General features: G+C 52.3%; 1 protein-coding gene across 3 annotated transcripts in view; it reads left to right on the top strand.

Moving 5' to 3' along the window:
- Nucleotides 1–27962, top strand: part of SPEG (striated muscle enriched protein kinase) — a 1422155-nt gene that overhangs the window by 1353287 nt on the left and 40906 nt on the right. For all 3 annotated transcript variants that reach the window (XM_086954403.1, XM_086954404.1, XM_086954405.1), the window contains one exon: nt 12259–12334. In XM_086954403.1, the coding sequence (XP_086810529.1) occupies nt 12259–12334 (76 nt within the window). The remainder of the gene's footprint in view (nt 1–12258; nt 12335–27962) is intronic.

Consider the following 27962-nt stretch of genomic DNA (forward strand, 5'->3'; position numbering starts at 1 on the left):
TAAGGTGCACACTGAGTAATGGAAGCCCCCGGCTCTCTTGAGGTACACACTGAGTGATAGAACCTTCCGGCTCACTTGAGGTGCACACTGATTGATGGAAGCCTCCGCTGTCTCAAGGTGCACACTAAGTGATTGAAGCCTCCGGCTCTCTTGAGGTGCACACTGAGTTAAGGAAGCCTCTGGCTCTCTTAAGGTGCACAATGAGTGATGGAAGACTCTGGCTCTCTCAAGGTGCACACTTAGTGATGGAAGCCTCCGGCTGTTGGACAGGCCTCGTGAAGGGGCCGCTTCCTCCCCGCATCATAAGACTCGGACACCGGCTCTCCCGGTGTCACCAGAAGAACCACCCCGGCAACCCACAGAAGCAACCCGCAACCCGTCCCCAACGGGGCGCCTGCCGCCGAACACCCCGACATCGGCCGGCCCGGGCCACCACCGGCAGCATTGCCCCGGCCCAGCCGCCATCTTGGACACTGCACCACGAGGCCGCGTGGCCTCAGCTCGACCCCAACCCTGGGCCTGGCCAGGCCCCGACATCGAGGCACCACTATCCACCCAGGAGGTGAGCGGACCACTTGGCAGGTCAATGGGAGAAAGGAGTGTCAATGGCTCTCCCCCGCCAGGTGCCGATCGCCCCCAGCCTCCCCGGGCACTGGCTCCACCCCCCTCTCGTGTCTGGACTCCCTCATCCCGGACCTCCCGACCTCCAAGAGCGAGGGTCCGGACATCAAAGGAGGCCAGACCTATAACTGGGGCAGCTCCAGATCAGGAAGGCAGTTGTATCCTGGAGTCGAGAGACACCTAGAAGAACTCATCCTTGACGGACTGCTGGCGCTGCCGCAGCCCTGCCTTGTGAATCATCGTCCTGCCTGCTGGCGCTGCCACGGCCTTCTGCAACCTACATCTCCGTTGGGACCTGCTGGCGCTGCCGCGGCCCTCTGCAACCTACATCTCCGTTGGGACCTGCTGGCACTGCCGCGGCCCTCTGCAACCTACATCTTCGTCGGGACCTGCTGGCGCTCCCGCGGCCCTCTGCAACCTACATCTTCGTCGGGACCTGCTGGCGCTGCCGCGGCCCATCCTAGTGTGAACCATCGCCTTTGCCGGCTGGCGCTGCCGCGGCCCTTCTCAAGTGAGACTTATCCACTGAGCCTGCTGGCGCTGCCGCGGCCCGACCTTCCAGAACTCCGAGCTCGAGGATTGTGAGCTATCCATCGTACCACCTCAGTACCAGACCGGTACCAAGACTGTCCCGCTACCCTTTCCCTTCCAGAGACTAGAATTAAGAGGACCCTCGTGTCCCGATCTCACTGTATCGCTGATATCCTTGCTCCAAGAATCGTATATAAAGAGTGTTAACCTCATCTTTGTGTGGTGTACATCTGTGGGGGGGAAGTTACTTGTCTGTACGATCGCTGGAGACGGCCCTCTCCGGAGGCCTTTCCCCTTGTCCTCGGCCGACCCTCCAGGTCTCCGTCTAACATTGGTGGCCAGCGGCGCGATCCGAACCAACGCGTAATCGTACAGAGAGTAACTCACCCCACGACTCAACCACAATGACAACAAAAGAGAGCGGATCCACAGAGAAATTCCAGATGGAGAAACTAGAAGAGTACAACCACCGAGAGCTAAAACAATTTTGCATAGAACTAGGCATTGCTACCACCGGACTGAGCACGAAAGAAGACTTCAAACACGCCCTAGAATCTTGGGCAGAAACGGGTACGGCCGTACCCCAAAACCAAAACCTCGAGGCGCCAGAAACAAACACCACTCTGACAGAAGGAAGGAGATCGGGTCTCTCCCTGGAGGAGATCCGAGAACGAGAGAAAAGCAGACTCCATGAATTTGAGCTGGCACGACTTCGGTTGGACGGAGAGCTGAAATTGGCGATAAAGATAACATTAGAACACTTGCGGCTCCGAGAGGAGCGGGAAGAGAAACAAAGGCAGAGGGAACTCGAAGAGAAAAAACTGGCATACGAACATGAGCGCAAGCTAGCAGAGATAGACATTCGAAAACAGAATAAAGATCTCGGGGTGCCCGAGCGCCCGAACACTCCGGGCATTGCAGAACCAAAAGTCCACATCCCCAAGGATGTCGTCAGAGAATATTATCGAAACGACGATATCCAGCAGTGGTTCAAGGCCTACGAGATAGCCATGACCTCCCACCGGATTGATCGAAGTGACTGGAGAGCCGGGTTATGGAGGAGGTTCATCAATGAAGGGCGCGACGCCCTGCTGCAGCTCCCGGACCATCAGATGACGTCCTATGACCACATGAAGGCCGCCCTCCTCACTCGATACGGACTCACGCCCGAGATGTACTGCCAGCGGTTCCGCAACTGCAAACGGATCCCGGGTACAACTTGGGTGGAGTACGTGAACTATTTCAGCCGAGCCTTCGAGGGGTGGATCAAGGGCAGCCACGTAACCACCTACGAGCAACTCTTTAACCTCATTGTGTGGGAACACCTCTCCAACAATTGCTTTGTCGAGCTCAGGCAGCACCTCCTCGACAGTAAACTAACTGAACCTCGGCAGCTCGCCGCCGAAGCTGACCGATGGGAAAGCACTCGAGTTGCGCGAAGTGGGCCCAGTGAGCCAAACAGAACCAACCAAGGTCCCCATCGCCCCCGAGGAGGAGGAGGCCAGGGTCGGGGCAGAGACGCCGTCCCGGCAGCATCCACCAGCAACACCCCGCCCCCGGCCGGTAGGGGAAACCCCCCGATGCGTCCAGGGTTCCGAGCCAACGTTACTTGCCACCGGTGCCAGCGAACCGGCCACTATGCCAACGACCCTAACTGCCCGAAGAACCAGAGTCCTATACCCCGCCAGGTCGCTGCAGCCGCCCTGGGAGAAGAGCCAGCACCCGAAGATTATGATGAGTACGACCAGGAACAGCCCGAGTGGGAACCCGCCGCCATGTCCCTGGTTTGCCTAGGGGAGAGAGACATGATCCCGCAGGCTCCCCTACCCGCCAACACGAGAAAATACAGCCAGTGGGTGAACATCAATGGGCGCAAGGCCGAAGCCCTGCGTGACACCGGGGCCAGTGTGACGGCAGTCCGCTGTCATCTGGTAACCCCCGAGCAGATCCTGCCAAACGTTCTTTGCCCCGTCCGATCAGCTGACAACTCAGAGAGCCTGTGTCGAATGGCCTGCGTCCCCTTTGAGTGGGGAGGAGTATCCGGTATGCTGAAAGTGACTGTCCGCGATGATGCCCCGGTGGACTGCCTCCTGGGAAACGACCTCGAAAGTTCCCCCTGGGCAGCAGTTGAGAGAAGAGAGCACCTGGGGATGTTGGGCCTCCCTGACTCGGCCTGCGTAACGACCCGGTCCATGGCCGCCCGAGCCATCTCCAGTCCCGAAGAACCCGAATGGCCAGCACCTCCTCCCCCGATCATCCCGGAGAGAGACACCCTCAGTACTGATCCCCCAGAGCACAGCCAAGAAGGGCCCGCTCAGCTTCAGGACCTTCCAGAACTGGCCCATTGGCGTCAAGAGGGTGGACCCACCCAAGAACAATTCCGGCAAGAACAGAAGACCTGTCCCTCCCTCGAGGGACTCCGACAGCAAGCCCTCGCCCAGAGCGCAGGAGACACCGCAGGGGCACACTGGATCTATTGGGACAATGACCTGCTATACAGTGAGCAAAGAATTGCTGAGTTGGGGGCCAGCCGGGTGCTGGTGGTGCCCCTCCGCTTCAGAGACTTCCTTTTGAACTTAGCGCACAATGTCCCCCTTGCTGGACCCCTGGGACAAGACAAAACGTACAACCGCCTGGTAACCCACTTTTACTGGCCCAAAATGCGAAATGATGTCTCCAACCACTGCCGGGCCTGCCCCACCTGCCAGGCCAGCGGGAAGAGCGGCCGAAAAATCAAAGCACCCTTGCAACCATTTCCCGTCGTCACCACCCCGTTCGAACGGGTGGGAATAGACATTGTGGGGCCCCTGGAGCCCCGAACAGCACAGGGGCACCGGTTCATCCTGGTCTTGGTGGACCACGCCACCCGCTATCCCGAGGCCATTCCTCTTCGGACTGTAACAGCACCCGTGGTAGGCCGAGCCTTAAAGGGGATCTTCTCTCGAGTGGGCTTCCCCCGGGAAGTCGTCAGCGACAGGGGCACAAACTTTATCTCCAAGTACATGAAATCTCTCTGGCAGCGGTGCGGGGTTACCTACCGGTTCACGACCCCCTATCACCCGCAAGGAAACGGACTGGTCGAGCGGTTTAACCGCACTCTCAAGGGAATGATCATGGGCCTGGAGGAGCCCCTACGTCGCCAATGGGACGTGCTGCTCCCGTGTCTCCTCTTCGCCTACCGAGAGGTCCCCCAGAAATCCCTCGGTTTTAGCCCCTTCGAACTCCTGTACGGACACCCTGTCCGGGGGCCCCTCAGCCTGGTCAAGGAAGAATGGCAGATGGCCCCCCAGAAGACCCCTCCAGACGTGTATAAGTACCTCCTGACCCTCCGCAACCAGACTCGGCGATTCAGGGAACTCGCCAAAGCCAACCTTGAGGCCAGTCAGGAGGACATGAAGAAATGGTACGATCAACATGCCTCCTCCATTGAGTTCGAGCCTGGTCAGCAAGTATGGGTGATGTCTCCAGTCGAACCTTGTGCCTTGCAGGACAAATGGACAGGACCCTTCAAGGTGATTGAGCGCAAGGGCCCTGTCACCTACCTAATAGACATGGAGTCCCCCCGGCACCCCCTTCGGGTCCTCCACGCCAACAGACTCAAACCCCACTTCGTACGCTCGGAGCTCAGCCTACTGATGGCAACAGATAGTGGGACGGAAGAAGACTCCGAGCCCCTCCCTGACCTACTGAGGACCCGTGAAAAAGATGGCTCAGTGGACGGGGTCTGACTCTCCGATGCCTTGTCCCCGGAACAACGCCAAGACTGTCGGGCTCTCCTGCTGCAATTTGCGAACCTGTTCTCCCTCACCCCAGGGGTCACCCCCTGGTGCCTTCACGACGTGGACACTGGGGATAGTCCACCTATTCGACACAGGGCCTACCGAGTACCGGATCGGGTGCGCACCTGCATCCAGGAAGAAGTCTCTAAAATGCTCGCACTAGGAGTGATCGAGCCATCCGACAGCCCCTGGGCCAACCCAGTCGTCCTGGTCCCCAAAGCTGCCGCCCGGGGCGCCACCCCAGAGCTCCGATTCTGTGTAGACTATCGGGGCCTGAACGCTGTCACCCGAACCGACGCTCACCCCATCCCCCGGGCAGATGAACTGGTTGACCGTATGGGGGCTGCCCGCTACCTGAGCATCTTCGATCTGACAGCAGGCTACTGGCAGATCGGCCTCACCCCCAGAGCCCAAGAACGATCCGCCTTCTCTACCCCGGATGGCCACTACCATTTCAAAGTGATGCCATTCGGCATGAAAAACACTCCAGCTACTTTCCAACGACTCGTGAACCAGGTATTGGCGGGCCTCGAAGAATTCAGTGCTGCGTACCTGGACGATATCGCTGTGTACAGTCATCACTGGGCCGACCACCTTCACCACCTCCGAGAGGTCCTGCGCGCCCTCCAGCAGGCCGGCCTCACCATCAAGGCCAGCAATTGCCAGATTGGCCAGGGGTCCGTGACCTACCTCGGACACCAAGTGGGGAGCGGTCTGGTGGCCCCCCTTCAGCTCAAGATCGCTGCCATCCAGTCCTGGCAGCCTCCTGTCACCCAAACCGAGGTCCGAGCCTTCCTGGGGCTCACCGGATACTACAGGCGGTTTGTGAAGGACTATGGCAGCATTGTGGGGCCCCTCACGGAACTCACCTCCAAGAAAAACCCCAAAACCGTCAACTGGACTCCGGACTGTCAAGCGGCCTTCGAGAGGTTGAAGGTCGCCATGTGCACCGCCCCCGTGCTCCAGGCCCCCGACTACAGCCGGGAATTCATCATCCAGACGGACGCCTCAGATCATGGCATTGGGGCAGTACTCTCTCAACTCAACACCGAGGGAGTCGATCAACCAGTGGCCTTCATCAGCCGACGCCTGCTGGCCCGAGAGCAGCGCTGGAGCACCATCGAGAGGGAGGCCTTCGCAGTAGTATGGGCCCTCAAGAAACTCCGGCCCTACCTCTTCGGTACCCATTTCAGGGTACAAACAGATCATCAACCCCTGCAATGGCTGATGCAGATGCGGGGGGAGAATCCAAAACTGTTGTGATGGTCCATTTCCCTGCAGGGGATGGACTTCACTGTGGAGCATCGCCCTAGCCAAGACCACGCCAACGCGGACAGCCTGTCACGCTTTTTCCGCCTCGGTGAGGAGAGTACCCAAGAAGATGGCTGACTCTCCCTGCCTTCAGCTGGGGGGGACGCATGTTGGACAGGCCTCGTGAAGGGGCCGCTTTCTTCCCGCATCATAAGACTCGGACACCGGCTCTCCCGGTTTCACCAGAAGAACCACCCCGGCAACCCACAGAAGCAACCCACAACCCGTCCCCAACGGGGCGCCTGCCGCCGAACACCCCGACATCGGCCGGCCCGGGCCACGACCGGCAGCATTGCCCCGGCCCAGCCGCCATCTTGGACACTGCACCACGAGGCCGCGTGGCCTCAGCTCGACCCCAACCCTGGGCCTGGCCAGGCCCCGACATCGAGGCACCACCATCCACCCAGGAGGTGAGCGGACCACTTGGCAGGTCAATGGGAGAAAGGAGTGTCGATGGCTCTCCCCCGCCAGGTGCCGATCGCCCCCATCCTCCCCGGGCACTGGCTCCACCCCCCTGCTGGGTGTCTGGACTCCCTCATCCCGGACCTCCCGACCTCCAAGAGCGAGGGTCCGGACATCAAAGGAGGCCAGACCTATAACTGGGGCAGCTCCAGAGCAGGAAGGCAGTTGTATCCTGGAGTCGAGAGACACCTAGAAGAACTCATCCTTGACGGACTGCTGGCGCTGCCGCAGCCCTGTCTTATGAATCATCGTCCTGCCTGCTGGCGCTGCCGCGGCCTTCTGCAACCTACATCTCCGTTGGGACCTGCTGGCGCTGCCGCGGCCCTCTGCAACCTACATCTCCGTTGGGACCTGCTGGCGCTGCCGCGGCCCTCTGCAACCTACATCTTCGTCGGGACCTGCTGGCGCTGCCGCGGCCCTCTGCAACCTACATCTTCGTCGGGACCTGCTGGCGCTGCCGCGGCCCATCCTTGTGTGAACCATCGCCTTTGCCGGCTGGCGCTGCCGCGGCCCTTCTCAAGTGAGACTTATCCACCGAGCCTGCTGGCGCTGCCGCGGCCCGACCTTCCAGAACTCCGAGCTCGAGGATTGTGAGCTATCCATTGTACCACCTCAGTACCAGACCGGTACCAAGACTGTCCCGCTACCCTTTCCCTTCCAGAGACTAGAATTAACCTCTTGGCTGCTAAGCCATTATTTGAATTCTTCTTTAATTTCCATTGAAATCAATGGAAAGTCCATGACGAGTTACCCTTGTCATTAGCAGCCAAGAGGTTAAGAGGACCCTCGTGTCCCGATCTCACTGTATCGCTGATATCCTTGCTTCAAGAATCGTATATAAAGAGTGTTAACTTCATCTTTGTGTGGTGTACATCTGTGGGGGGGAAGTTACTTGTCTGTACGATCGCTGGAGACGGCCCTCTCCGGAGGCCTCTCCCCTTGTCCTCGGCCGACCCTCCAGGACTCCGTCTAAAAGGTGCACACTAATTGATGGAAGCTTTCGGCTCTCTTAAGGTGCACACTGAGTGATGGTAGCCTTCGGCTCTCTTAAGGTGCACACCGAGTAACGGAAGCCCCTGGCTCTCATAAGGTTCACACTGAGTGATGGAAGCCCCCGGCTCTCCTAAGGTGCACACTGAGTGATGGAAGCCCCCGGCTCTCTTGAGGTACACACTGAGTAATAGAAGCTTCCGGCTCCCTTGAGGTGCACACTGAGTGATGGAAGCCTCCGCTGTCTCAAGGTGCACACTAAGTGATTGAAGCCTCTGGCTCTCTTGAGGTGCACACTGAGTGATGGAAGCCTCTGGCTCTCTTGAGGTGCACACTGAGTGATGGAAGCCTCTGGCTCTCTTAAGGTGCACACTGAGTGATTGAAGCCTCCGGCTCTCTTGAGGTGCACACTGAGTGATGGAAGCCTAAGGCTCTCTTATGGTGCACACTAAGTGATAGAAGCCTCTGGATCTCTTAAGGTGCATACTGAGTGATTGAAGCCTCCGGCTCTCTTGAGGTGCACACTGAGTGATGGAAGCCTAAGGCTCTCTTAAGGTCCACACTGAGTGATGGAAGCCTCCGGCTCTCTTGAGGTGCACACTAAGTGATGGAAGCCTCTGGCTATCTTAAGGTGCACACTGAGTGATGGAAGCCTCCGTCTCTCTTGAGGTGCACACTGAGTGATGGAAGCCTAAGGCTCTCTTAAGGTCCACACTGAGTGATGGAAGCCTCCGACTCTCTTAAGGTCCACACTGAGTGATGGCAGCCTCCGGCTCTCTTGAGGTGCACACTAAGTGATGGAAGCCTCTGGCTATCTTAAGGTGCACACTGAGTGATGGAAGCCTCCGGCTCTCTTGAGGTGCACACTGAGTGATGGAAGCCTCCGGCTCTCTTGAGGTGCACACTGAGTTTTGGAAGCCTCTGGCTCTCTTAAGGTGCATACTGAGTGATGGAAGCCTCTGGCACTCTTAAGGTGCACAGTGAGTGATGGAAGCCCCCGGCTCTCTTAAGGGGCACACTGAGTTATGGAAGCTTCCGGCTCCCTTGAGGTGCACACTTAGTGATGGAAGCCTCCGGCTGTCTCAAGGTGCATAATGAGTGATGGAAGCCTCTGGCTCTCTTAAGGTGCTCACTGAGTGATGGAAGCCTCTAGCTCTCTTAAGGTGCACACTGAGTGATGGAAGCCTCTGGCTCTCTTGAGGTGCAAAATAGTGAGTGATGGAAGCCTCTGGTACTCTTAAGGTGCTCACTGAGTGATGGAAGCCTCCGGCTCTCTTAAGGTGCACACTGAGTGATGGCAGCCTCCGGCTCTCTTAAGGTGCACACTGAGTGATGGAAGCCTCTGGCTCTCTTAAGGTGCTCACTGAGTGATGGAAGCTTCCGACTCTCTTGAGGTGCACACTGAGTGATGGAAGCTTCCGGCTCTCTTAAGGTGCACACTGAGTGATGGAAGCCTCTGGCTCTCTTAAGGTGCTCACTGAGTGATGGAAGCTTCCGGCTCTCTTGAGGTGCACACTGAGTGATGGAAGCCTCCGGCTCTCTTGAGGTGCACACTAAGTGATGGAAGCCTCTGGCTCTCTTAAGGTGCACACTGAGTGATGGAAGCCTCCGCTGTCTCAAGGTGCACACTAAGTGATTGAAGCCTCTGGCTCTCTTCAGGTGCACACTGAGTGATGGAAGCCTCTGGCTCTCTTGAGGTGCACACTGAGTGATGGAAGCCTCTGGCTCTCTTAAGGTGCACACTGAGTGATGGAAGCCTAAGGCTCTCTTAAGGTGCACACTAAGTGATGGAAGCCTGTGGCTCTCTTAAGGTGCACACTGAGTGATTGAAGCCTCCGGCTCTCTTGAGGTGCACACGGAGTGATGGAAGCCTAAGGCTCTCTTAAGGTCCACACTGAGTGATGGAAGCCTCCGGCTCTCTTGAGGTGCACACTAAGTGATGGAAGCCTCTGGCTATCTTAAGGTGCTCACTGAGTGATGTAAGCCTCCGGCTCTCTTGAGGTGCACACTGAGTGATGGAAGCCTCCAGCTCTCTTGAGGTGCACACTGAGTGATGGAATCCTAAGGCTCTCTTAAGGTCCACACTGAGTGATGGAAGCCTCCGGCTCTCTTAAGGTCCACACTGAGTGATGGAAGCCTCCGGCTCTCTTGAGGTGCACACTGAGTGATGGAAGCCTCCGGCTCTCTTGAGGTGCACACTGAGTTTTGGAAGCCTCTGGCTCTCTTAAGGTGCATACTGAGTGATGGAAGCCTCTGGCACTCTTAAGGTGCACAGTGAGTGATGGAAGCCCCTCGGCTCTCTTAAGGTGCACACTGAGTTATGGAAGCTCCCGGCTCCCTTGAGGTGCACACTTAGTGATGGAAGCCTCCGGCTGTCTCAAGGTGCATAATGAGTGATGGAAGCCTCTAGCTCTCTTAAGGTGCTCACTGAGTGATGGAAGCCTCTGGCTCTCTTAAGGTGCACACTGAGTGATGGAAGCCTCTGGCTCTCTTGAGGTGCAAAATAGTGAGTGATGGAAGCCTCTGGTACTCTTAAGGTGCTCACTGAGTGATGGAAGCCTCCGGCTCTCTTAAGGTGCACACTGAGTGATGGCAGCCTCCGGCTCTCTTAAGGTGCACACTGAGTGATGGTAGCCTCTGGCTCTCTTAAGGTGCTCACTGAGTGATGGAAGCTTCCGGCTCTCTTGAGGTGCACACTGAGTGATGGAAGCTTCCGGCTCTCTTAAGGTGCACACTGAGTGATGGAAGCCTCCGGCTCTCTTAAGGTGCACACTGAGTGATGGAAGCCTCCAGCTCTCTTAAGGTGCACACTGAGTGATGGAAGCCTCTGTCTCTCTTAAGGTGCACACATAGGTGCACACAAAGTGATAGAAGCCTTTGGCTCTCTTAAAGCCTCAGTGTACATTGAGCACTGCTAATGCACTTGTGACCTGACAGGCACATTTCCCATCATGTTTTCTCTCCAGCTACAACACGGTTTTTAGGCTTTATTTCCTTATAGGACACATTTTTGTTTGACATGCTGCACAGTGGTTTAGATTTATTATGGTAATTATATTTCTATCTCTCTGTATCCAGAGAAGAATGCAGTTTGTGTTGTCCGGTCACAGACTTATGTAGGTGTCACCAGACTGTTCAACTTTGAGATAACTACTTCCAATTTCGGAAAATACGTATAAAAAAGTGTTCCAGTGTCCCTACGCTCCGGCCGGGCTATGCTATGTTCATGACTTTAGTGAGAATGCCTGTGATGAAAACCTAGGATTATATGTGAGTAACAAAATTCCTCAAAGACAGAATCACTTTGTGAATGAAACCCTTGATTTATTCCTAAAGTGCACAATGGTTTCCACCTCAATAAGGCACTTATTCTGAATACTTTCTTCAAGAATGCAATGGCAGCAGTGGAAAGCATGCTAAACCTAATAGTTAAACATCGGTGTCTTAGATGTTATATTGGAAAAAACCGAGGACTTCCATAAAACTGTTACTCACCATCAGACCTCCACAGAGATGTTAGCCCTTATCCAAACAAGGGATGATCCGATGGAAAGAAGTGTCACTCAATTACTGCCACTTGAAACCATTCTAATTGCTTTAAAGGTCTATAACAGCCCTCTTCTCAAGAGTTCCAACAGTGGGCACATACATCATTACCCAGCATTACTTCCTGGCAGTAGCGACAGTAGTGTATTGGGTTTTCAATAATGTTAGCCTTTTGTTTTCTGTTAACCCACCATCATCTTTTTGTTGCTATTGTGATTAGCTGCTTGTTGTGTTAATTCAAACATGTCACTCTATGAAAGATCCAATACTGGAGAAGAAAAAAGGTTACCTGCAACTACAGTTCTCCAGCATTGGTATCCTATTAGATGTAGATGGTATGTACCCTCCTCCTGAATAGAATTGCATTGTCCAGTCATACTCCTTCCACATTGTTGCGCTATGAGGTCTAAGCTATCGTGGCCTTTAGTGGAGGAGTGGTGTTCTCTGAGCTCTTGCCTCATTGGTTGATATTTGGGTCTGTTTCAAGGAGGTGGTGTGCTACTAAAGTGATCGTGTTTCGGGCATTTTAGACAGTGTTGATATTACATTTCTATTTTGAAGTCACCAGCTCAACAGCAGGGAGTGCTTTAAGCATGTGAATCTTCAAAATATACTAATGCTGGAAAACTACAGTTAGAAGTAAGTAACTTTTTTGTTGCATCACTTCATTCTTTCGATCTGTAATTCTCAACTGGGAAACACTGGAAAATATTTGTTGTAGAATTTTGAAGCAGTCTACAAGTCTTTATTCTTTATTAGCATATATTACAATGGTCCAAAACATGTTCTGTTGTTTCTTTCAGTCTTTATACATTCAGAGTCTTCATGCATCTATTGTCTGCCTTCTAGTGTGCTTGGAGCAATGATGGTGATTGTTGGAGTGCTGTCTTGCTTACCTTGGGGGTGGTGCTGGAGAGTGGAGAACAGCAAAGAGCCTGCATTGTCAGCACGAGGCAGAGGAGAATTGCGTTTGCCCCTCTTTGACTTTAACATAAATTTTTTCTCATTTTCTCACCAGCACCAGAAATGGTGAAGGCTGACCCTGTGGGCTCTGCTGCAGATATCTGGGGTGTGGGAGTTATCACGTATATCATGTAAGTACTCCAACCCAGCAATGTAAGCATCTAGAAATGTTGTATACCTTGAAGATGCCCCACCTGGCCTGCATAGTACCTCTGAATACAGTGTCTTTCTTAATAGTGTTATACCCTGACTTCTTAGGGTTGCTCATCTATATTATTAGTGCTATAATTGCTACGAATAAAACATTACATTGTGTAGTATTAGTCCTGCTTTAAAGTTTAAAAAAAAGATAGCTGTGCTAGGTAAAAATCATCATTTGGCTCCATTATGAGTTGCTTGAGAGGCATCCTTAGGGCGTCTTTCATGGTGTTCCTGTGGCCATATATCGAGTCTTCAAACTCCAGACTGGATCATTTTAGGCCCAGAAATACCAGAGCCACCAGCAGTGCTACCGGGCTGCAGGCAGCGGCTGTGCCTGATCCCCGCCCACCCGCCTACATATGTCAGCATGGGAGAGTAGACACCGCTCCCACAGGCTACAGTAAACCCTGCCTCCAGCACGCTCCCGCCCCTGCCTCCCACACGCTCCCGCCCCTGCCTCCTGGATGCTCCCGCCCCTGCCTGCAGCACGCTCCCGCCCCTGCCTCCAGCACGCTCCCGCCCCTGCCTCCAGCACGCTCCCGCCCCTGCCTGCAGCACGCTCCCGCCCCTGAATCCAGCATGCTCCTGCCCCTGCCTTCTGGATGCTCCCGCCCCTGCCTGCAACACACTCACGCCCCTGCCTGGAGCACGCTCCCGCCCCTGCCTGCAGCACGCTCCCACCCCTGCGTCCAGCACGCTTCCGCCCCTGCCTCCTGCACGCTCCCGCCTCTGCCTCCTGGATGCTCCCGCCCCTGCCTCCTGTATGACCCCGCCCCTGCCTGCAGCACGCTCCCGCCCCTGCCTCCAGCACGCTCCCGCCCCTGCCTGCAGCACGCTCCCGCCCCTGCCTCAAGCACGCAGTCCCACCCCTGCCTCCAGCACGCTTCCGCCCCTGCCTCCTGGATGCTCCTGCCCCTGCCTGCAGCACGCTCCCGCCCCTGCCTCCAGCACGCTCCCGCCCCTGCCTCCAGCATGCTCCCGCCCCTGCCTGAAGCACGCTCCCGCCCCTGCCTCCAGCACGCTCCCGCCCCTGCCTCTAGCACTCTCCCGCCCCTGCCTCCTGGATGCTCCCGCCCCTGCCTGCAGCACGCTCCCGCCCCTGCCTCCAGCACGCTCCCGCCCCTGCCTCCAGCACGCTCCTGCCCCTGCCTCCAGCACGCTCCTGCCCCTGCCTCCTGGATGCTCCCGCCCCTGCCTGCAGCACGCTCCCGCCCCTGCCTCCAGCACGCTCCCGCCCCTGCCTCCAGCACGCTCCCGCCCCTGCCTCCAGCACGCTCCCGCCCCTGCCTCCAGCACGCTCCCGCCCCTGCCTCCCACACACTCCTGCCCCTGCTTCTTGGATGCTCCCGCCCCGCCTGCAGCACGCTCCCGCCCCTGCCTCCAGCACTCTCCCGCCCCTGCCTCAGCACTCTCCCGCCCCTGCCTGCAGCACGCTCCCGCCCCTGCGTCCAGCACGCTCCCGCCCCTTCCTCCCACACGCTCCCGCCCCTGCCTCCTGGATGCTCCCGCCCCTGCCTCCAGCACGCTCCCGCCTGCAGCACGCTCCCGCCCCTGCCTCCCGCACGCTCCCGCCCCTCCCTCCCACCAATTGGCAATATTTATAAAAAAGAACACCTGCAGCATTTCCCACGTGCTTCAATCGGCTTATAACTGGCCCAGTGAGTAAACCCTGGATATCGACCCTGAATATCGATTGGACACAATGGCAAACACAAAATATCAGTAAAAAAAATATCGACAGGTAAGTACGCCAAGATTTTGTCCCTCAATATGTTGTCGTTGACATTCTTTCAGCACAGTTTTCTGGGGGTCGATATTCAGTAGGACAGTCCTGGCCCACTACTCCTGTATTTTCCGAGTACGGGAACCAGGACCGGCTTTAGCAATGGTGGCACCCTGTGCGACATTGTTTGTTGGCACCTCCCAACACATCCAACACTGATTCCCCCACTACTACAATTTTACAGTGCCTTTCAAATGTCTTTATAACCACTCTCTCTCAGGCTGATTCGGTTTTATCGCGCCACTCATACCAGTGTAGGGTGTCAGAACACTTAAAATCACACACACACAATCATACGTGTGTAAATCAGCGCATTGTAAATGTTACAGAAGACAAAGGACTGCAAGGTGTAGAAATCACCTCATCTATGCTGGTAGCAAGTAAAGTTTAAGAATCCATGGTCTGGAAAAGAACAAATTCAGAATTTAATACATAACATCATTGTCAAGGGTTCTCTTTAATAATAAGAATTGATTTCTACCCAAATTAACCCTTTTTGTGAGTTTAGGATAATGAAAGACAGGGCAAAAAGACATACAGCTCTAATATATATCTTGAGGTTTGCATGCAGCTCTTTGATGACAGCTAATTGCTCACTGTTCTATAATAGGTTGGTAACTTATAAACTGCAAGTAAGTAACCTTTGCTCAAAAAGCCTTCCTTAGACCCCACTGTTACGGCCAATTACAGACCCATTGCTTGCCTGCCCTTTCCCGCTAAAATCGTAGAGGCCATCATGACCCAGCAGCTTTCAGAGTTCATTGAACAACGTGAACTTCTGGATGATACACAGTTCGGTTTCCGGAGGGGACACGGAACCGAAACAGCACTGATAAAGGCCTCCGATGAAATCAGAAACATCTTGGATTCGGGAGGAGCAGCAGTGCTCATTCTGTTGGATCTCTCGGCGGCCTTTGACACGGTCGACCATACCATCTTGGTCGACCGTGTCACAGCCCTGGGGATTAACAATCTGGCCAAAGATTTTATAGCTTCTTTTTTAGCTAACCGCATACAGGCAGTAAAACTGGGCAATTACTATTCATCGACTTCCAAACTGCCATGCGGGGTCCCCCAAGGATCGTCGTTAAGCCCTGCGCTTTTTAACATTTATGTTGCAGATTTGGCAAGGGTCATAAAATCTCACGGGATGCGCCTAACTACCTACGCTGATGACACCCAACTTGTGTTGGCGGTGCATAAGAACGGCCCAGTGGTGGCAGCTAATTTTCAAGAGGGGATATTGGAGGTACAAGCTTGGATGCACAGCAATTGCCTAAAACTGAATGCGGAGAAAACGGAGGTTATGACCTTTGGTAACATCTCTCCTGAATGGTCCCTGATTTGGAGGCCTACTCAGATGGGTCCGCCTCCGGTCCCAGTTGCAAAGGTCAGGAATCTTGGAGTGATCTTTGATAAACATCTGTCCTTCAAACATCATGTAAATAAGGTTGTTTCAGTTGCCTTTTTCACGTTGAAAAAGATAAAAAAGCTGCTACCGTACTTGCCAGCATCAGCTGGAAAAACACTGATTACCACCTTGGTGTTTTCCAAGCTTGATTACGGAAATGCCCTCTTTTTTAACACGCACAAATATATTCTGAACAAGCTTCAATCCGTTCAAAATATGGCAGCCAGAATCCTCCTCAACATTCCAAGGCGCCAGTCCACCTCGGCAGCTATACGCCATCTTCATTGGCTAAGAGTGGAGAGCAGGATTAAATTTAAGGCATTATGTATTGCCTATAAGGCCATACATCATACCGGCCCGAAATTTTTAAGAGAGGCATTTCAGCCATACACCCCTATAAGGAACCTAAGATCAGCAGCCAGTTGTCTACTAGCTGTTCCCCGAACAAGAACCGCCACCTGGGGAGACAGACGCTTCTTGGTAGTAACTCCTAGACTGTGGAACTCTCTACCCTCACATATCAAAACTGCTCCTACTCTCATCTGTTTTCGTAGGGCACTGAAGACTTGGCTCTTTAACCAATAAGTTTGTGCTTACCACTGTATCTTAAAGTATCATACTGCGCCTAGACACCCTTGGGTAGTAGCTGCGCATTAAAAATTCCATAAATAAATAAATAAATAAATAAATAAATAAGTAAAGGATGCCTTGGACACAAGCAGTAACCCACTGACCTATTTACATTATATGCACTTTGTGGTCTGCATAGTACACATTCTTTGCAGCAGGCACATTAACCCGCTGCTGTACTGCCTTACGATGAGTTAAAACTTCCACTAGACAAACCTTCCATCTAACTCCAGCAGGAACATTAATCACTGGATTGATCTTGACGTTTTTATTGATGGCTGACAATTGCTGGAAACAAGAAACAAGGCAGCAGGTGCTTTTAAAACGAAAATGCACTTGCAAAAATGGCGCCCCTACCCAGTCAGCGCCCAGTGCGGTGGCACCAATCACACCGCCCTAGAGCCGGCCCTGAGGGGAACGCTGAGCCAGTGCATGCGCCCTGCAGGTCCCCCAGTACCCTCGCCATTGAGATTACAGAAGGCTCCCCACTGCCAGCCTATAGCCTCTTCTCCTCCGGGATGCCCTACACATGAGCCTTCCACACTGCAAAAGCACCCCCGACAGGTTATCCTTTACTACCTTCTAAAACCAGTGGTAAAAGAGAGTGTTATTCCTCATGGAAAAGGGAATACTGGGCTCGATTCACAGAACTAACTTAAGACAAAATCCTAAACTTGCTACTTTTGGTATTCACAGAAGGCATTTAGTAGTAGTAAAGTTAGGATTTCGTCTTAAATTTGACTTAAGACAGACTTAAGACAGTCTTAAGACAAACTTAAGACAAACTTAGGACAGACTTAAGACAGACTTAAGACAAACTTAGGACAGACTGAAGACAGACTAAGACAGACTTAAGAAAAAACTTAGGACAGACTTAAGACAGACTCAAGACAAAATCCTAACTTTACAACTACTAAATGCCTTCTGTGAATACCAAAAGTAGCAAGTTTAGGATTTTGTCTTCAGTTAGTTCTGTGAATTGGGCCCACCGTGAGGAATTTGATCTGAAAAGATAGTCTCTGGATGGTTATTCCCCATTCAATGAAAATTAACTTTTAATGACCTACTTCTGTTGGGGTGTCTCCACACATACCAGTGTTTACAGGTGTAGAGTTAACACCTCCCTAGTACTATGCAGCATATATGTGAGACCTATAGGTAGTCGTCTATCCACCTCATTTGGTGGCCTTCAACTTCAGCCAAAGAGGTGAAGAGACGCAGAGCTACAATTCCCAAAGAGCCTCAGGATCTCACATTTTCGACTGCATGCAACTGAGTGGAAAGGGATGATTGGCGGTCTTCTGTCTTCATTATCTGGATATATTTATTTCTGATTTTGGTCAGTCGTTCCAGGGAATTTCAATATACCAGAATATCGATTAAAAATACCATCCAACAGAAATATAGGGGTATATTTACTAACTTTTAGTGCCATGTTTGTGTCACAAAAGTGACGTAAAATAACGCTAAATCTATTTTTTACTAATTTACTTTCCAGCTCTAAACTCGTTTAGTGCTAGAAAATAACTCTAAAGTAGCACAAAGGCGTACCATGGGTGGTGCATGGGCATTCCCATGCAACCACCCAAGGTTTTGGATGCAAAACCCTATTTACTTAAATAAGTAAACAGGGTTGCGCGGCAAAAAACAGCACCCATTTCTGATAGATGATATCACAGAGATTCTGTTTTATTTCTCCCTTTCTGACTTTGAATGTGTGCTGCACTGTGCAGCACACATATAAAGTGGGGAACGTTTACCACATATTCTACGCATAGTATTTTGTTCTGAAAGGGTACCCTTCAAGTACAAAACCGATGCTAGACTCACGGAGACACCTTTGCACTCTAGTTCAAAGGGCAGCATATTGATGTGCCAGCGCTACAGAGTGGAGAGGAGAGTGTAATATTTCTGTAAATATGGTGCTCCCCTGCTCTCTCCTTCTCACGCAACACAGCACAGCAATTGCAGGTGCTGAACTGTGCTGCGTGACAATCTGGTAAATCTAGCCCATAGTTCCTAAATATTTTTTACAAAAATACTACCCCATTGGAGTTAATAATGGAAAGTCTCACCCAATGGGGTGATATTTTTCTCAATAAGACTAAATATACAATACTTCTGTCAACTGATATATTTGCTAAAGATCTAACAAAAAAACTAGAATTTCACCTCTTCACCCCCACCCCCACAAGAAAAGGTTAAGCCTCCTTTGATCGCTGGGTAGCTGAGACCTGAGAGTGACTTTGGTTGTCACACCATCAAAAAATATGCCCCTCTTGAAGGCCTGCAGCTCCTGAGTAATAACAACGATTCGTACTACCAACACCCTATGCTAAATTATCTTACTGCCGTCACAAGTTGAAATATTCTGCTAAGAAAATGCATTATTTGCAAGACTAACTGGCACATGCATCAAGGTAGGCTTTTGCGATTCCTTAATTGTGATTATTAAGGAAACGCAATTAAGAAATCGCAAAAGCCTATGCATGTAGGAATTGCTACACCGCTGTTTTCATTGTACCTGCACCTGCTGCTATCTGATTGGTTGTCACAGATAGAAAATTTGCTCCATGGAATCTTTGGAGAACCGTTTTTGCATCTGTGTTAGAATAAAGGCCATGGTAGTCAAATGGGCTGAGTGGGGTATATCAAAACTTCGAAGGGGGAAATCAGGGTACATCCCAAAAGAGTTGAAAGTCTTTATATTTGCCTAAATTCGCATCCAGACAGAGTTGGTAAACCCAAATTCAGTACAGGAGAAAAGAGACACATATAGGGAAACTATATAAAAACTTGCGCTATTAACGACTCCAAGAGGCCTGTGATGAGCATTCTGTGTTTGCAGTCGGTTTCTTATGCAGCTCACTCTGGAGCAATGTTGAGCAGGTGTCGCTGTAGGCCACCTCTTGCAACCAGACCCTGCTGTGCCATGGTTAAACCTGGTATGGGGGGGGTAGTGGGTGCAGGGTATGGCCAAAGGACTTGTCCAGCATTCAGCACAGGGCCAAGGGTCATGTGCAGCAAACAGCAGGCGTAGGTTGCGGCCACGGTCCATGCTTTCTGTGCACGACCTAGAGCCATGCACTTCAGATTCTGGGTGTATTGAGACAAGAGGCAGGGCATGCCAAAAGGCTGCACCTTTCATTGTGGGTGGAGAGAAGGGAAGGGTTAAATATCCCAGTTCCTGGAACCCACTGTAAGTACCTGTCAATTAACTTTAACTTTCATTTTCGACATAAACTTAAAAATTGCTCCAGAAGATACTTTGGTTTCTCCTCTTTTATCTGATTTATATCAGTTATGATTACTCCTTTTCCCGGACCAAAGATATTGAATACATAGTTTTGGCTTGTCTTTATCTAAAGGTGTGTGCCAACAAAAGCCAGGCTTCATATTCATCATTTAATTTCGCACCAATTAGCTTAGATTTTGTAAACTCCTCATGATTGTAAGAATTCTATAATGTCATAAAGCTCTCTCTGATTAATACTTCCAACAGCAAATTCCTCCCTTGACTGGATCTAGAAAATTTCAAAAGCAGTGCTCCGTTATGTCCATAGCTAGCCTTGTGCGACTTACCTGTCGACTGTTATGTTAGGTTCCTGAAGTGACAAGCAGAGTCACATATAAGCAATACCCCTGCTTTCCGATACCAGTTCCTTTCTTTCCACTCCTTCAGATGCAGATCTCGAGCTCTGCGCCTTCTTCAAGAGCTGTGCTCCTTTTTCACTTTATGAAGAGATTTTTTTCTTTAGCATTTTCCACTGTCCAAGAGAACACCACCCCCAAAAACTGCAGGGGTTAAACCTTGTAGGGACTTTCACAGATGTCTGTAACTGGTCTCCATGAGGTGTGCCTCTGATTCTTGGGTTCAATTCACAGCTGCAAGGCCTGCGACAACTGCGCTCACATGATTCCAAAAGCCATTTGAGAATGCAAAGCAAAGCTCAATGCGGTAAAGCACAGCAAGACTCCAAGCAGATCTCACTCCAGTTTGAAGTCAAGAGAGCAGACATGCTATACTGCTTCCTTTCCCAAAATCCTTCCCATGGCAGATCTTCATCACGGTCAAAGTCTTCAGGGAAGTTCAAGAAGAACATAAGAAGTTTAAGCAGTACTCAGATCCTTACTGTCACTTCTGCTCTCCAAAAAGGTCTGACTCCCAATTCCATCCTAAGTTTCAATGCACCTCGAGTTCCTGTGTCCACTGGAGATGTTGCAGCAGGTCAAAGCCTTTCGAAAGGTCATGCTGCACCTCTTTGGCACACTTCTGGCTACCATTTCTTGCATCTTCAGGCCCCAAAGATCCACACAGTCCTCCAGTCTGATTACCACAAGTACAATCATCCTCAGTGCCATCTGTGCCCCTTGAAACTTCTTCGGGTTCTGCAGTGACATCAGTGCCTACTTCGAGTCCAGTGACGAAATCTGCATCTGTCCCTCAACTGACAAAGCCAGCACCGTCAGTGCCAGAAGAGGAGCCACAACCCATCATAGTATTTTACTCTGAGCCGACTTCATCTTGACCCTGACTGCAGCTGCTCACAGATCTTGGTGTGGTGCAGCCAATACTCAATCCATCACTCAGGCATTATTCCACTGCTTTGTAGCCTCACATAGACATTTCACCAACTTACTGTCTCAGACTCCGGCCAGAAACAGCCATATGGAGATGACAATGGAGGGGATGGGGAACAGTTTGGACTATTTTATGATGAGGACAATTGGTACATGGACCTATAAGATGCCAGTGGGTTGGACACCTAACTCTATTCTGCGTTGGTCCCTCCACCCCAGACTACCAATGGAGTCAAGAACATCTTTTCCAACTGTGATTAGAACAGCTGCTGAGGACCTTGACTTCCACCTCCTCACTATGAAGGTATGTTTATGGAGGCCCTGCAACCTGGCTAGGCACCTAATAACCCTTTCGTGCCCTTCAAGGAGACCCTCCTTGACAAGTAGTTGGACTTGATCTAAATGTTCTGCCTCCCCTGGTCAGCCGACAAGTCATCCGCAACCATAGATCTGCACCAGGTGAATCAGATTTTGTGGATCAACATACCGCTCCTGAGAGTTGGGTGGTGCAGGTGTCCACCAGAAGAGTGAACCCTGATGCTTTCTGGACTACCCCTCCTGATAGTGAGTCAAAACATAAAGAAACCTTGGGCAAACAAATGTTTTCCTCAGCCAGCCTTGCCTTCCGGTCGGTCAATGTTAGTTGCCTCCTTGTACGCTACACTCATGCACTGTGGGACATGGTCTGAGAGATCTTGCCAGCAGTCCTAGAAGACTTACAAACTTATTTGGCTGAAACCATTCAAGATGACTGGAAGGCGGCTAAGTTCATCATTCGCTCGAGCAGATACCAGGAACTTTCAAGGAGGGGCTATGGGAACAAGTGTGTTGCTCCAGCTTCACACATGGATGAGATCCAGAGGTCTGTGTGGAGACTTCCATGCGTCTTTGATGTATATGCCTTTCGACGGCTCAGGCTTGTTTGGTAAAAGAGCTCAACTCGGTCCTAGAACAAGCTGGCCCACAGCATGCTCTGTGGGCTTTCGTTTCCAGTTCGACAATCCACCCAGCAGTTCTGTTCTTTAAAGGAATGTGCTAGGGGTTTGTCTCCCAGCCTCACGGTGTGGGTCCAACAGAAAATGACCAGGCCATCAGGTGCAGCGTACATCTCAATTCTTGATCCACCGGCAACATCATCAAAACCTCTTTAGTGCACCCTTAGCAGCACACAGCCATCTGGTAGGATGCAGGTGAGCCACTTCCTCAAAGCTGGCAAAGTATTACATCTGATTGATGGGTCATTTAGATTGTACGCACTGCCATTATTTACGACCCATCACAACTGTCACATACATCTGAACAGCTTTCCGAGGACCATCTGTCCATTTTGCGTCAGGAGGTGCAGGTACTTTTGGCCTAAGGAGCTGAAGTACTGGAATTTTATCCTATGGAGCTATACTTACCAATAGCCCATATACCTCATTACCAATAATAAGTCAGTCGGCAATGGAGAAGGTTCAAACATTTATTTTGCAAAAGCGCCCTATATAGGGGAGCCTCCCTCTCGCCCTTCTCTCGTAGGTGCGCAGAGGAGACTGGAGACTTACCTTCAAAACAGTGCATATATACTTTCAGCATACCTCATGAAAAACCTCGTACATGGAAAAGTACCACTTCTCATGAAACCAACAGGAAAACCCATATAAGGCTCAATTGATTGCTTCGAAACTTAGCTCAAACTATTCCAGGGGTAGATCAGTGAGATCAGTGAAGGTGCCTCCCTTTCGTTCTAGGGCATGGGAGAACAGGCATGGCGCCTGCACGAATGTGCTCATCCTACAAGAAAGGCAGATGTGTCCTTGAGTTTCCCAAGTTAGATACCAGGGGTCCATTCATAGCCCAGACCGACCTCTCAGGCTTTTACAGAGGCAGGTCACGTGTCTTCCTAACACAAGAACGAGAGACAGAGAGATGAAACCAAAATGGCGTTTGTTCAGTCAAGGCCCCGTTTTTAACGTATGCATGGTTCGAATGTATTTACAAGGGGTTTCTAAAGGTAATGCGAATATATATTGGATACATTAGGCCAACATTATATTATATCAAATGTATTTTCCTTCAGAGCCATAGTACCAGCCTCAGACATAGGGATTGATTATTGTTGCTACTTCCTTGTGATGAAAAACAGAGGCCTTCATCCTTTTTAGGAACTTGACCCTCTCAATGCCTTCCTGCATAAGAAATTCAAGATGCTCATGCTGGCTCACATTCACACTTTCTAGCCTGAATCCCGGAGACAAGATGATGGCTTTGGACCTGCTGTATGCCTGTTTTCATACTTCTCTCTTGTAGGCCCACAGGTGCTACTTGCGGTTCAAGGTGGGTCCCAACCACTTCCAGTTTGCAGTGCTCCTTTTTGAGCTTGCTAGTGTCCCTCTGGTTTTCACAAAGGTGATGCCCATCTTCAGAGGTCAGGGTACTAGCCTTATGCATGGAAAAAGCAAAAACTAGGAGAAATGAAGCATTTCTCCTCGTTTCGCCACCTTAAGAACAGGTCTTTCCTGTTCTTAAATTCGGCGCTGCCACCTTTTATCGCCTCTCTTGATAATAGGTGGCAGCGTGGAAGTGAATGGGTGTTGCGGTGGAATGCCCACCGCAACACCCACTGCACGCCCCCTTTCACGATGAGTTTATCGTGAAAGGGGCCCTATTACCAAGGCAGCGTTAAGTCAATTAACGTGGCGTTAAGCCACGTTAATTGACTTAACGCTGCCTTGATAATAGGGTGATGCAAATATTGCTGCGTTATCGGCAGAAAAGTGCCGATGACGTGGCGATAAGGGGCTTCATAATATGCTCCCCTTGTCGCTCTGGGATCATATACTAAGTGAGGTAAAGGGAGTAAAAGCTGCTCAAGAGAAACTAATCGCCTCCTTAGATCTAAGCATTGAGGTCAGCGATATGAAACAGGAGGGTCTTTTGATCAGAATTGGTGAACTGCAATAGCAAAATTGTAGACTTTAACCAGAACTCAGGCGTGCAAACCTCAATGCTGGCTAGAGGCTTTACAAATAAAGCATCTAGACCTTTAAACGAGGTTGTGCTATTGTAATTCAAGCCTGGTTGGAGTTCCATAATAAGGAAAAGCCATAGAAAAAGATGACGATGAGAGGTCCTTGAGAGTGGACTTATTCTTAATAACATTCTGTGTGATTTTCTCGGTTTTCTTACAAAAAGCATGACATATTGTGTGCTAGTCGCTCCCCCCAAAATCTGATGCCCTCCTCATGGCAATCCTTGTAAATTTTGCAGGCTATCATTTTAAAGAAGCCCAGAGGCAATCAAAACAAAGTTGTTTAGAGTGAACAACTAATTTTTAAGTTAAAAAGCATTCAGATGTTGCTGGCAGTTGAAACAGATTCTTTCTTATTTTCAGCAACTCAGGGTTCAAGCAAATGTAGTCCAACACTCAAAACTGAAAATTCTACATTCCGGTAAATCTCGCATATTTTCAGATTTGGAGGTTAGACAAACAGCCTAAGAATCTAACGGGACTCAAGTACAACAATAAACTCAGTGAAGGAGGTCACAATTGCTCACCATCATTTACTGAATCGTTTTTGATTTTGAAAACTAACCTATGTACATATAGGTCAGTGTTAGATGGACCGGGAGGGTCGGCCGAGGACAAGGGGAGAGGTCTCCGGGGAGAGCCGTCTCCAGCGATCGTACAGACAAGTAACTTCCCCCCCACAGACGGACACCACACCAGGATAAGGTTCAACGATACTTTATCAGCAATTCTTTAGTTACGGTAAAATTATACAAGGAGGTCTGGACTCAGGGGTCCCCTCGATTCTGGTCTCTGGATTGGGAAAAGGGTAGCGGGACAGTCTTGTTACCAATAGATGAAAATAGCTCTCAATCCTCGAGCTCGGCGTTCTAGATGATCGGGCCGCGGCGGAGCCAGCAGGTCCCGAGATGGATGAAGGAAGCGACGGTCCGCGGCGGAGCCAGCAGGTCCCGATGAAGATGGTGGTTACAAACGGTCCGCGGCCACGCCAGCAGGTCCCGACGACGATGATGATTACGAAGGTTTCGGCAGCGCCAACAGGCAGGACGATGGTTCGCAAGGCAGGGCTACGGCAGCGCCAGTAGTCCGTCAAGGATGAGTTCTTCACTGCGTCTCTCGACTCCAGGATACAACTGCCTTCCTGCTCTGGAGCTGCCCCAGTTATAGGGCTGATGCTCTTTGATGTCCGGACCCTCGCCCTTGGAGGTTGGGGGGTCCGGGATGAAGGGGTCCAGACACCCAGCAGGGGGGTGGAGCCAGCGCCCGGGGAGATGGTGGGCGAGCGGCACCTGGCGAGGGAGAACCATCGACACCTCTTTCTCCCATTGACCTGCCAAGTGGTCCGCTCACCTCCTGGGTGGATGATGGTGCCGGGATGTCTGAGGCCTGGCCAGGCCCAGGGTTGGGGTCGTTCGGGGGCCACGCGGCCTCGTGGCGGAGTGTCCTAGATGGCGCCCAGGCTGGGCGCGCGGGCCAGTGAGAGATCGGGCCCACGAGGTCGATATGTTCAGAGGCAAGGGTCCCGGAGGGGACGGAAAGCGTGAAGTGGTGGTGTGTGACACTGGAGGGACCGGGCTCGGGCCTGGTCGGGCAGAGGGGGAGCGGCCCTTCACGTGGCCTGTCCAACATGCGTCCCCCCCAGCTGAAGGCGGGGAGAGTCACCCATCCTCTTGGGGACTCTCCTCGTCGAGGCGGAAAAACCGGGACAGGCCATCTGCGTTGGCTTGGTCTGGCCCAGGCCGGTGTTCAACAGTGAAGTCCATCCCTTGTAGGGAGATGGACCAACGTAGTAGCTTTGGGTTTTCCCCCCGCATCTGCATCAGCCACTGCAGGGGTCGATGGTCGGTCTGCACCCGGAAGTGTGTGCCAAAGAGGTAGGGCCGGAGTTTTTTGAGGGCCCACACCACGGCGAAGGCCTCCCTCTCGATGGTGCTCCATCGTTGTTCTCGAGGCAGGAGTCGCCTGCTGATGAAGGCCACTGGCTGATCAAGGCCTTCGGTGTTCAATTGAGACAGGACCGCCCCAATGCCGTGGTCGGAGGCATCCGTCTGTACGACGAATTCCCGGCTGTAGTCGGGGGCCTGGAGCACAGGGGCGGAGCACATGGCGGCCTCCAGTTGTTCGAAGGCTGTTTGACAATCTGGGGTCCAGTTGACCTTCTTGGGTTGATTTTTGGACGTGAGCTCCGTGAGGGGCCCCACTATGGTACCATAGTCTTTCACGAACCGTCTGTAATAGCCCGTGAGTCCCAAAAAGGCGCGGACCTCGGTCTGGGTGATGGGGGGCTGCCAGGACTGGATGGCGGCAATCTTAAGCTGCAGGGGGGCCACCAGGCCGCTTCCCACCTGGTGTCCGAGGTAGGTTACGGACCCCTGACCAATTTGGCATTTGCTGGCCTTGATCGTGAGGCCGGCTTGCTGAAGGGCCTGTAGGACCGCTCGGAGGTGGTGGAGGTGGTCGGACCAGTGGTGGCTGTACACAGCGATGTCGTCTAGGTAGGCGGCGCTGAATCCTTCGAGCCCGGCCAAGACCTGGTTGACTAGCCGCTGAAATGTTGCGGGGGCATTCTTCATGCCGAAGGGCATGACCTTGAAATGATAATGGCCATCAGGAGTGGAAAATGCAGATCGTTCTTGGGCCCGGGGTGTGAGGCCGATCTGCCAGTAGCCCGCCGTCAGGTCGAAAATGCTGAGGTAGCGGGCAGCTCCCATGCGGTCGATTAGTTCATCTGCCCGGGGGATGGGATGTGCGTCTGTTCTGGTGACCGCATTCAAGCCCCGGTAGTCGACGCAGAACCGGAGTTCCGGTGTGGTGCCGGGAGCGGCTGCTTTGGGGACCAGTACTACTGGGCTGGCCCAGGGGCTGTCTGAGGGCTCAATGACCCCGAGGGTGAGCATTTTGGTCACTTCTTCCTGGATGCAAGCCCGTACCCGATCTGGTACGCGGTAGGCCCGGTGGCGGATAGGGGGGCTGTCCCCCGTGTCCACATCGTGCACACACCAGGAGGTGACACCTGGGGTGAGGGAAAACAGGTCGGTGAACTGCAACAGAAGGTCCCGACATTCCTGGCTTTGTTCCAGGGTGAGGGCCTCCGAGAGTCGGACCCCATCCACGGAACCATCTTTCTCCCGAGTCCGTAGGAGGTCAGGAAGGGGTTCAGAGTCTTCTTCGGCTCCATTGTCTGTGGCCATCAGGAGGCTGAGTTCTGAACGCACAAAGTGGGGTTTCAGCCTATTAGCGTGGAGGACCCGGAGGGGGTTTCGTGAAGATTCCATGTCGATGAGATAGGTGACAGGACCCTTACGTTCGACTACTTTGAAGGGCCCTGTCCACTTGTCTTGCAGGGCGCAGGGCTCGGTGGGGGACATCACCCATACCTGTTGTCCGGGTTCAAATTCGATGGAGGAGGCATTTTGGTCATACCACTTTTTCATGTCCTCTTGACTGGCCTCCAGGTTTGCTTTTGCCAGTTCTCTGAACCGTTGGGTCTGGTTGCGGAGGGTCAGGAGGTACTTGAAGACATCCGGGGGGTTCTTTAGAGGGGGCAATTCCCAGCCTTCCTTGACTAGACTGAGAGGCCCCCGTACGGGGTGTCCATACAACAACTCAAACGGGCTGAAGCCGAGGGACTTCTGGGGGACCTCTCGATATGCGAAGAGGAGGCACGGCAGCAGCACATCCCACTGGCGACGGAGGGGCTCTTCCAACCCCCCAATCATTCCTTTGAGCGTGCGGTTGAACCGCTCAACGAGTCCGTTTCCTTGAGGGTGATAGGGGGTCGTGAATCGGTAGGTGACCCCACACTGTTGCCAGAGGGACTTCATATACTTGGAAATAAAGTTTGTGCCCCTGTCGCTGACGACTTCTCTGGGGAAGCCCACACGGGAGAAGATCCCCATCAGGGCCCGACCGACCACCGGGGCTGTCACAGTTCGCAGGGGAATAGCCTCGGGGTAGCGGGTGGCGTGGTCCACTAGTACTAGGATGAACCGATGTCCTTGTTTTGTACGGGGGTCCAGGGGCCCCACAATGTCTATCCCGACCCTCTCGAACGGGGTGGTGACCACGGGAAATGGTTGCAGGGGGGCTTTTAGTTTGCGGCCGCTCTTTCCACTGGCTTGGCACGTGGGGCAAGATCGG

The sequence above is a fragment of the Lissotriton vulgaris genome, chromosome 2_1 (genome assembly GCF_964263255.1).
Source record: "Lissotriton vulgaris chromosome 2_1, aLisVul1.2, whole genome shotgun sequence".
Taxonomy (NCBI): Eukaryota; Metazoa; Chordata; class Amphibia; order Caudata; family Salamandridae; genus Lissotriton; species Lissotriton vulgaris.